Source organism: Typopeltis vanoorti, chromosome 12, assembly GCF_054136105.1.
Source record: "Typopeltis vanoorti isolate ZY-2024b chromosome 12, IOZ_Tvanoo_1.0, whole genome shotgun sequence".
NCBI lineage: Eukaryota > Metazoa > Arthropoda > Arachnida > Uropygi > Thelyphonidae > Typopeltis > Typopeltis vanoorti.
In genome coordinates, this window is record NC_143560.1 from 117,450,860 (window position 1) to 117,462,951 (window position 12,092).

At 37.2% G+C, this 12,092-nt stretch overlaps 1 protein-coding gene across 5 annotated transcripts in view; it reads right to left on the reverse strand.

Annotated features, from left to right (window-relative positions):
- Window positions 1-12,092, reverse strand: part of LOC150101167 (synaptic vesicle glycoprotein 2C-like) — a 408,918-nt gene that overhangs the window by 90,341 nt on the left and 306,485 nt on the right. For all 5 annotated transcript variants that reach the window (XM_090402054.1, XM_090402053.1, XM_090402055.1 and 2 more), the window contains one exon: window positions 11,379-11,462. In XM_090402054.1, coding sequence (XP_090258180.1) covers window positions 11,379-11,462 — 84 coding nt within the window. The remainder of the gene's footprint in view (window positions 1-11,378; window positions 11,463-12,092) is intronic.

Below are 12,092 nucleotides of genomic sequence, written 5' to 3' on the forward strand. Positions count from 1 at the left end.
CACCCTTTTTTAATAAATTACTCTGGATTTAGAGAAAGATGTTGAAAGTTTATTTTTCACTTGGTTAGAGTATAATTTATACTCTAACCAAGTGAAAAATAAACTTTCAACATGTGTTTAGCATAATTTAATCATTCTTCCACTTACTTGGATCAAGGATGACAGAAAGCACACACACTTGCTTACAATGTGCACACACAAAGTTCTTTAAGCTACCAATGGTTATATAGTATCTAACCAGTTTGGACACCTTCCTATGCCACACATGAGCTTAGGAAAAAATAACAGCTTCCTATGCTGCCCTGAGCATCAGTTGCTGTTTCATGCTACTATATTCTATTAAGGTCCTGTTTGATATTGTCACTCCATCTCATTCAGGGCCTACCTCTTTTGCAACACCTTCCAGATCACTCGGTAAAATCTTGTTAATGATGAGAATGTTCTCCATTTGAACATGGCTGAACCATTGTGACCTTTCTCTACCCAGAATAGTACCAAGAGATAGCAGACAACTCCTCTGCCATATCTCATCATTATTTGCAAAGTCAAACCATCTGATAACCAAAATAACTTAAACACTGTTGACTGCTGATCAAGCATCAATTTCCTGTTATCATTCTAAGTATTTCTAAGAAACATTTTCTTTTCACTCCTTACAAAGGGAGAGAAGAAAGCCCATAGTTTGGAAGAGATGATCTTTAAGCCAGGCATAATCAAATGTCCTTGATGTGTAAAGAAAGGATATACTAGGAGGCATAGGGCTAGTCATCTTATCCTTGGGATGGGTATGACTTAGAAGAGCTCAAGTCAGCTCTGTAACAGGTTAGTAGGCCTAATATGTAGTAGGGAGAAGAAGAAGAATAAAGAAAGATGAGTATCTATTACCTTTAACATGTAAATAGGTGGTTGATAGGTAATGACAGTAGTGGAGACAATATTGGAAGCCAGTAATGCAAGTGACTATCTGATAGCTTTATGTATTAGGACCTCCATATCTCAGAGTCAGTATTGATTGATGGCCTCCAGCTGGAAAGACATGGGTTCAAATCATCTGGAACATGAACCTTTATATGGGTTTTTAAATCTGAAGGTGAAGTAGCCAGTCTTATTAGGATATAGTAGGGTTTTCATCCTGCAAAAGGCAAACTTTTCAGAATGCACACAGCTCACATGTTATGCTCTCTTTATAGCCTTTGTTGCTCCAACCATAATTTCAGCCAACTAGCTTTGTCATTATTTTCAAGATGACCAGGCTGAGAGTAATTGGAATTACTGTTTGATGGCAAACATTTATCTATCCCCGCCCAAGAACATTGTGGTAATGGTGGGGAAGGAGGGAATACTGTCAGAATCAGAAGATTTTTTGATAATCAAGATTCTAATACTTTACTGCTGACAAAAAAGGGATGTAGTTTGTCTTTTTTGTATGGTAGGAGACAACATGTAAAGAACAGAAGAATAAAAGGGAGGTACCATGTGTAATTAAATATTCTACATAGCCTAATGCTATAAAGTGAAACTATTTTACATTTATATTTGTTAAGACTTAGTTAATGCAAATATTAGTGGTGTATGTGGAAAGTTATTATTATTATTATTGTTGTTGTTGTTTCGGGCAACTCCAAGGAGTCGACAGACTCATCGAGGGAGGCCCTAACATCATGTCAAGAACAACTATTCGACATTCACACAGTATCTATCATACCTTTCCTTGAACTGATTCACGGTCGTAGCACACACAACAGACTCTGGACGCTTATTCCACTCATTCACTACTCTCCAAGTAAAAAACTTAGCTCTAACACCCTTGTCAACCACGCTCTTGCCCAGCTTCCATTCATGGCCCCTAGTCCTCCCACCACCAGTCATATTTTCAAAAATATCTTCTGGATCAATCTCATAGAAACCCTTAAGTAATTTGAAGGTCTCAATCATATCACCCGCCCCCCCTTCGCCTATTGACCAATTTCTGCAACTCACAAATCTTCAACCTATTCTCATAAGGTTCATTCCTCAGACCTGCTATCATCTTGGTCACTCGTCTCTGAATCCTCTCCACTTCCTCCCCATCACGAAGAAACCCTGGTGCCCATAACTGGGCACGGTAGTCCAGATGGGATCTTATCAAGGCTCGATACAGAGGAACAACAACTTGTTTGTCTCTGCATGGTAAAGTATTTTTCAGAAGCCAAGTGATTTGGTGAGCTGTTTTAGTCACTTTTGCAATGTGCTCCCTAAACTTCAATTCCCTATCCACCAACACTCCCTGGCCTCATCAATCTCCTGGAGTACGGTTCCACCAATGCAATATACTGCTGCTATTCTTTTCACCCCAAAGTGCATAACCTTACACTTTGGCACATTAAACTGACATCCCTTTTTCCTAGCCCAGTCCTCCAAACTATCCAAATCATCCTGTAAAATTTTGACATCCTGTGCACTCATAATTGCTCTACCCAACTTTGCATCATCAGCAAACAAGTGAACACTTCCTCTCAAATCCTTTCCTATATCATTGATGAACAAAATGAAAAGCAGTGGTCCAAGAACAGAGCCCTCTGGCACTCTACTAGTCACAAGCCGTCTTTTAGACTCCACTCCTGAATAAACCACTCTCTGGTATCTCTCCTTCAACCACCCTCCTATCCATCTCACCAACCCTATATCTATCCCCATCTGCTCCAGTTTACTGATTAGGGTTCTATATAGTATCCTATCAAAAGCCTTGGCAAGGTCCAGTAGTATTACTGTAAACCCATTACCCCTATCGAGTTCAGCCGTCACTGTGTTATAAAACGTGAACAAGTTACTGAGGCATGATCTACCCTTCACAAAACATGTTGTACCCCATACAATATCCCATTTTCATCTATCCAATCCTGTATTCTTTTCTTGACTAATTTCTCTAAGACCTTGACAATGATTCCTGATATGCTAATCGGTCGGTAATTTACAACAGCAGTCTTGGAACCACCTTTATGCAGTGGAACTATTTTCCCCTCTTTCCACCCCCTCGGGACTAACCCAGACCCGAGACTCAAATTAAACAAAATGGTCAAGGGTACTGACAATTCTTTAGCCGCTTCTCGTACAACACGAGCTGGTATACCATCCAATCCCACAGATGTATTGACATTGAGGTTATGCAATAGACTACTCACCTCCACTTCATTCACCACAATTCCCGTATAATCTACTGGTACATTCGTTTCTGCAATGTCACCACCTGGATGATATATTCTTGCAAAGTGCTCACTCTGTAACTCAACTATATCAACTGATTCAGTTACCTCCCTACCATCGGCATTCTTTAAAATCATTTTGCCATGTACATTTTTCCTTTTACTTGCTACATATCTAAAAAACTATTTAGGATTCTCTTTAGCCTGCATGGCCAATGTTCTTTCATAATCCTTTTCTTACCACACTCGTTACCCTTCTGGCCTGTGCTTTATACCATTCGTGTGCCTGCTGGTCACCTTTCTCCTTAAATTCCCTCCATAGTTGTTTCTTTTTTTGCAGCTCAAGCTTAATGGTATTATTCATCCATTTAACTCCTAGTTGATTTATTATTCGGACTCTAGGTATACAGTCAGCCATTGCTTCATGCAAACATTTCTTAACTACCTCCCATGCACTATCGACTTCTAGTCCTTGCAGTTGTACATGCCATGGCACTGAACCAATCAAACTCCTAAGCTTGTCATACTTTCCAGCCCGATAATTCCACATGTACCCTGTCTTAATTGAAATTCTACACCTTTAGCCACCTCCCAAGTCAAGACCCTATGATCACTCTCACCGATTGGTGGCAATGTGGTCATATTTGTTACAGCCAAATCCTCAGATGTAATTACTAGGTCAAGCACTCTTTGACCCCTAGTATTTTCCATTACATGCTGTCGCAGATAGTTATCCTTTAACACTAGATGATGCTGATTTTCATTCCTCTCCTTAGATTTCTTCTTTAACATTATATTCAACATCTTCCCCAGGAAAAATATACAATCATGATATATTGCCTCCTTTAATGGAATCCTCACATTGACATGGTGAAGGGGCTTGTATGTTTCTAGGATGTATTGAACTGTACTAGAAGTGATGTATTCTACCAGCAGGATCTCCCAAGTTACACAGGTCGATACTGAGGAAGACTAAAAGGATTCCAACTGAGTATGATGGTACTGTAGAGGAGCAGCTTCCCAATAGTACTATCATTCCCTGGTGAGACAGCTGACTATAGAGCTTACTTACTTGGTCACTCAGGCATACTCTGAGGCAAAGCAGTGTAGGCCAGATAGGAACAGAGGCAGTTTACCTATCTGTTAGGGCAGCAAGGGTGATAATGTATCAAACGAATGTATTCCACAGGTCTAGTTAGATGAGGTACTGCCAATCCTCTCCCAAGCTGAATCATCATCATTGTGGAAGAAAAGAAGACCCCCCTCAAATTAAAACCATGAATATGTTACATATAAGAATGAGCCCACAGTATCTGGTATTGCTGAGCTTTACAATTCCTGGAGAACCTACTTTGGTAGAGAAATGGAGCTCTCAAACCAGGCATGCTACTCTGAAACAAAATAATAAAAGCAAGTGTAAGAAAAGTAATTTCATTATCACTACATACAACATAAGAACATTAACAGATGATGAAAAGATAGAATTGAGTTATACCACCATAGGACTAAGTGAAATGAAAAGAAAATTAGAAGCATGTACAACACTAAAATTGGAAAATATACTTTAGGAGAAAAGACCAGATGATGTCGAGCAGAGGAGAGTAGGTTTTCTTTATAAACAAAAGTATAGCAAACAAGTATAGCATAAGAACAGAAAACCATTAAAATAATATAAATAGATGCACCAACCAACATTTATGAAGATAAAGAAGTAGAAGAATTCTATGTCACTATCTAATACAATACAGCAGGATCCTACAGACTGTGCAATAGTGTTGTGAGACTTCAATGCACAACTAGGGAAAATTAAAAATGAACATGAAAAAGCTCATAGGGATAAAATGGTATAGGAGAACAAAATAAAAGAGAAAATATGTTAAATTTTATGATAAGGAACCAGTTGAACACTAAAAACACATTTTACAAGAAAAGACCAAACCAAAAATGGACATGGCTTTGTCCAAATGAACAAACCAAAAGTGAAACGACTAAATTTTATCATCTCATGTAAGAATATTTAAGTGTTTCAGTCATCAATCAAATAGGCATAGGAAATGATCATAGATTAGTTAGAGGGGAAAATAGAAGAAAAAATTACAGAATGAAACAGATTAAAACAAAATATGAAAAGATAAATAATGATACATTAGTAGCCAACAAAAAATTATACCAAGAAGGAATTACAAAAAAATTATATAATCAAAGAAATAACATGAATGAAAACAAATGATAATACACAGGAAAATCATAATCTAATCATTATAGAAAGAGCACACAAGATTGTTAAAGATAAAAAAAAAATGTTAAAAATAAAAAACCTCTCAGATAAAACAAAGAAACCAAAAAAAAGAAGACAACTAATTAGAGAAGGAAAAGAAATACAGTAGAACTTATAGAAATAAATAAAACTGAAGCATACCGCTAGTGATCCTCCTCCTTCGGGACACTGTGCCCCCCATATACAACTTTCTGATACCCAGTCTCTTATCCGATCCCATTTCTTTCAGTTTATTTAACAGTTTGTCGTGTGGCAGTCTATCTTATGCTTTTGCAAAATCTAAGTACATCACTGTATATGTATCTCCCTTGTCCAAGACATTTGGACAAGGGAGATACATTTTTCAGCATTGTATGACATCACAAGCACTGTTAAAAACACTTATGTGGAAGTGAGAAGAAAAGGAACAAGTATCCCAGCAATACAAAATTTCAAAATAGAACAAGCAATGAAAGATATGAAAAATAATGAAATGACAGGAGAAGATAGAATTACAATTAAAATAATGAAAGTAGAAGTAGAAATATTAACAGAACAACTAAAAAAATCTCTTTAATAAATGCCTCAAAGAGAAAGATATACCAAACAACTAGAACAATGGTATCATGATACTCTTGTTCAAAAAGAAGGATAAGATGATAAAAAATTACAGACCTATAAGCATGCTATCAAAAGCATATGTAAACTGTTTATAAAAATAATAAAAAGAAGCACTAGGTTATTCACGAAGTTCAGCCTAACGAGCAAGCTGGATTCAGAAAGGGATTTAGCAGGCAACTATCTGTAGACATTGAATCGCTAAGAGAAAAATGTAGAGAATCCAACTTATCGTATAGCTAGGTTTTATAGATTACAAAAAAGCCTTCAATTCAGTTGGAAAACAAGAAATCCTAATAGCAATAGAGATAAAAAAAAGAGCCAAAATTATATACAGCTCATAAACATATGAAAAAGTAACTACTACTATCATTATTATTATTAACACCTGGCCTCCATGCGGTCAGAGACCCATCATTGGAGGTATACACTGTCACATACAATGCTCATACAACTGTGTCTTATACTGATTCGATGCGTCTATATTCACACTCAGGCAATGCATTCTATTTAGCAAACACTCTATGCAAAGAACCTGCTCCTTATCCCTCTGCTCACACCCTTATACAGTTTCCAGGGATGGCCTCTTGTTCTATCCCTCTCTCCCATTCTATGAAAAATTTCTTCCATGTCAACCTGGTAACTCCTGACTAACTTATGTCTCAATAGAGAAAGATGTTGAAAGTTTATTTTTCACTTGATTAGAGTATAATAAATTTAGTTTAATCCTTTATCCAAGTGTGAGCAAACAAAGTTTGCGCCTGAAAGTATCTTCAGGACTGGGGTAAGGTGGTACAACACCAGGGCAACTCGTTGCAAAACACATCTCCTTGTGGATATATCCACAAGGAGATGTGTTTTGCATTATAGGAGATACTGAGACACAAGTTGTTGGTAGCTTGCTCCACCTTTGCAATGAGTTGCCCTGGTGTTGTACCACCTTACCCCAGTCCTGAAGATACTTTCAGGTGCAAACTTTGTTTGCTCACACTTGGATAAAGGATTAAACTAAATTTATTATGTCTCAATAATATCTCCCTCTTCATAAGGCTTTGCAATTTACATTCTTTCAATCTGTCTTCATATTCCACATTCCAAAGACCACTGGCCACCTTTGTGAATCTTCTCTGGACCTTTTTCTAACATATCCTCATCACTATGAAAACTCAGTGACCAAATTTGAGCATAATAATTCATATGAAGCCTTATCAAGGCCTTATACAATGGAATTATAACCTATTTCTATATATCAGGGTCCTCTGCATCATTGCCATTATCTAACGTGACAACTTCACAACTTGTGCAATGTGGCCCCTGAATTTCAGGTCCTTGTCCACCACCACCACCACCACCACTCCTAGATCTCTCATCTCCTCTACCTTCCATTTAAAGTTTCCTCAGCAAGTATATGCATTACATTCCATTATTGCTTACCAAATTTCAAATTCTTACACTTTGCAAAATTGAACTGATAGTTCCACTTACCTGCCCATTCATGCAATCTGTTCAAGTCCTTCATAAGGCCATAGCATCTGGTTGACTTTGCACTGCTCTCCTCAATTTTTCATTATCTGCAAACAGCTGCATATCACCAGTTAACCATCCCAATATCATTGATATAGAAATTGAACAACAATAGCCCCAATACAGATCTCTGCAAATGGATTCCCTGCAGCATACCGCTAGTGATCCTTCTCCTTCGGAACACTGTGCTCCCATATACAACTTTCTGATATCCATTCACTAATCGATCTCACTAGTCTCTTATCCAATTCCATTTCTTTCAGTTAATTTAACAGTTTGTCATGAGGCAGTCTATCTTAAGCTTTTGAAAAATCCAAGTACACCACTGTATATGTATCTCCCTTGTCCAAGACATTTGCAACCTTATATAAATTAGTAATAATTATTAATTAATAATAATAATTAAGTTAGTAAAACATAATCTCCCTTTCACAAACCCATGCTGAGAACCAGAGAATGCTACTGTTATTAACTCACTTCTGTATCCTAGTTCTCACCAATCTCTCTCTCCAGTACCTCAACCATAACTCCAGATTGGCCTGTAATTTGTAGCCACAGCCTTATCACTGCCTTTATGCAGTGGAACTATCTTACCTATTTTACCTTCTTTCCAGTCTCTTGGAACCTGTCTGTTGTAACACTCTTATTAAACAGGCATGACGATGCTACTGCCAGCTCCCTGGAACATTCCCTCAAGACACGTGGTGATATGTCATCAAATCCTATTGCCTTTTTAACATCAAGTTTATTTATTTCCTCATATACCTTCTGCTTACTCACAATTAAGTCATCCTCTCCTATATCCTCTACACTTGATTATGTTGGAGGCTTAATGGAATGTATACAGAACTCAGAAAGGATTAACATAGGTTTAATACTTCCTATATTTCGTCCTAGTGACTAGGACATCTTTGGGGATTACAAAAAAACAACTAATGTAACATGAACACAAATATCATACAATACTAAGCCCAACCACGTGGGTGACACTAAAGTCCTATCTAGGTGGAGCACCCTTTAAGGGCAGTAGTAGGTGGCCTGGAATGTAAGGTGGGACCTCTGGTGATGAGTGTTTCCCAAATCTTCGGAAGCTTAATGCAACCATATTTATTAAGATATGGTTGATTTTTGAGAAAAATCAACCAAATCAACCAAATTTTTGAGAAAAATCAACACTAAAGTCCTATCTAGGTGGAGCGCCCTCTAAGGGCGCTCCACCTAGATAGGACTTTAGTGTCACCCACGTGGTTGTCACCCCTCAATGATGTCTTCTGCAGCAGTTACCATTCTACCAATTTTCATTCTTTCTTGTCACATATCTTAAAAACTCTCTAGGGTTTATACTCTCTTTATACTCCTCATGCAATTGACTGCTACCATTATTCATCTTGTGTGCTACCTCCACAATATTTTCTTCCAAATTTCATGCTTAATCCCTTTATTTATCCACTCGATGTCTATTTTATTCAGTCTTTTGACCTTTGGAATACATTCACACACTGATGTTGTTAAATATCTTTTGGTCAGTTCCCACACCATATCTGTCTCCCTCCAGCTTAACACCACATTCCATGCTATTGCTCCACGCTGTCTCCTAAGCTTTTCATAATCACCAGCCTTGTAGTTCTACATATATCCTTTTCTCACAGAAGTCTTCATATGGCTAGCCACAACCAAGGTGATCAACTCTCAATAACTCAAGGGAAGTGCAAAACCCCACTCTCAATCAACATCCTCTGATGAAATTAAATCATCAGATCTAAAACTGTCAATCCTCATGTGCCCTCCTTTACATACTGCCTGAGATAGCTGTCTCTCAAGAAGTTCATTTTCCACATGCTATCTCTTCATTCCAATCTACGCTACCACAATTAAAATCACCCTTCCCTTGTTCACTATCCTAAGTAGCCTATACATTTCTTCATCACCACACTCCACATTCCCTGGCCTATAGCAGTATCTGATTAAATATCTCCTGTCAGCCTCCACCTCACACCATACCAACTCAAAATCATTGCCACTATTTACATCTCCCATCTCCACTTTACATGGACATCATTTGATTTCTATCATCAACATTATACCCTTCCACTCCATGGAAAACATCATACTCTTCCATTTCTATCCCCATTAGGATATCATCCTTATCCAACCACGATTCACTTATTCCAATAATTTTTGGGCAAGTAAACTCAATCAATGAAACTATTTCATCTCTTATGCTCCTGGCATTTGTAAATAAACACAGCAATTCACTTTTAGGTGTATAACCAGTCCTTCACATGGCACTTGTAGACTGATTTCCCACACCTAGCCATTCCCAATTGCCTTTATTACAACTTAACCTATCTATCTCTTCAGACTCAACTACATTCTGTACATCCCAGGCCATCTCATTCCTATTCTGACCATCTCCATACACACATTCACTACTGCTTCCAACATCTACTCTCTTTAAACTGTCTCCCTCACCCTGACTCTTCCTGTTTCCCTGTCTATCTTGCATTCTCATTCTATCATTATCATTCACAGTACTACTATTCTCATTTACAATAACTTCAGTCTCACCAGTTTGCTCACCTGATCTCTTGCTTCACACCTCTTACTTCTTCTACTCTCTTGTTTACATCACCCATTCCTCCTAGCAGCAATAGTGTTTCTAACTGACTCACACCAAATCCATTCAAATGCAACCCCATCACTTTTGTACATTTCAATTTTCCCTTCAAATGCATACCACACATTCCCAAACTTGACTCCCTTCTCCTCACACAGCTCTGCTAACATACCATTCATGATTCATAACTTAAGTTTTTAACAGTATTAATTTGGTGTTGTTATAATCATTAACAACACCAAAACAATTTAATAAAAAGATGTTTTATTAACTGCTTATATTTCACTGAATTTCAAATCAGCATCATCAGAGCACAACACACTTGTACACGTGACAGTGAGCAAGTAAAACAATTCAAACTGTTGTGCTTTGCATACATCTTCTCCGTGCAGAATCATTAATCTAATAGATAAGCTTAGGTATTGACAGTTATTCATAACTTAAGTTTTTAACGGTATTCACAACATCAAAACAATTTAATAAAAAGATGTTTTATTAACTGCTTATATTTCGCTGAATTTCAAATCAGCATCATTAGAGCACAACACACTTGTACATGCGACAGTGAACAAGTAAAACAATGACCATTCTTTTACTTGCCATACTAAACATCAGACTTCAAGACAAAAGAAGTTATCAGAAGAGAAACCAAAGTGTCAGATAGAGGGAAAGAGATTTTAAAATGAAAATGGAGATGGGCAGCACATATTGCATGGATGAAAAATGATAGATGGACAAAGATAATCATCCAGTGGCATCCATATGAAGGAAGATGAATGCTTGAACAACCAGAGAGAAAATGGAACAATGACCTACTGTAAATGGTTAGAGAATACTGGCATCAGGAAGCTTTCAACACAGAAAGACTGGGATAAATGGCAGGGGAGGCCTATAACCAAAAATGGTTATAAAAAGGGCTTGAAAGAAGAAAAAAAACATGATACATTGAACATTTTCAACTTTTTCTTTCTTTTGCTATGTGCAGGAGCATTAAGCATCTGCTTATACAGATGCTTAATGCTCCAATTTTACTTATTTAAAAAAATATAATAATTGTAAGAGCTTAATGAGTGTATGGGAAAAATGACTGAAATATTTTTCAATGAGAGAATTAGCACATGTAACTTTAATATTCATTACAGAAATAAAGGTATACCACCACAAAACAATAACACTATACCTGATATTCAGCTTCTGGTTTATTAGCATGGTTCAGTTTGAAAATCCGCTGGTAAATAAACATAGCTTCTACATCTCTTCCTATCTGGAAATGTAAGAAAGGAGAAAGGAAAGATATTTAATTAGTATCTTAAGCCTCCATGCATTCATACAACTTATGAGAGGTCCACTCTAACTATTTGCATGCCAGTCATAATTATTATCACATGGAGTCAGATTTTTAAACGCTACAATGCCTGTCCATCATGTATCACCTTCCACACAAAAGTCCTTCTTGAACGCTCACTCACTACACCTTTATGCAGAATGATATAATCATGTAACCACAAGAAAGATATTTATTTAACCAAATATTTCGGACTGGAAATAGACCATCTTCAGTGGTATTACAAGAACAGTTTAAAAAATACAAGCTAGAATACTAACAATAGATCATTAAAATTAGAACACACCACGCGATGTTATATCACTAAGTATGAAATTAATTAATTAATTAATGACTAATCTTGATTAGACTTTCCCAGATTTTTGATATAGATATACAGTCATTACGATTCAGGTTGGGGCGATGGAGCAAGGCCTCCATGCTTTCCTTGAACAAGCGTTCGAACCTATAACGGGATCTATGTAAGAGGCGAGTCCTGGACCAAAAGATGCTGTGGTCAGTTTCAATCCCATGTTGAGCCAATCCAGACTTTTCAGGTTTGTTGTGAAG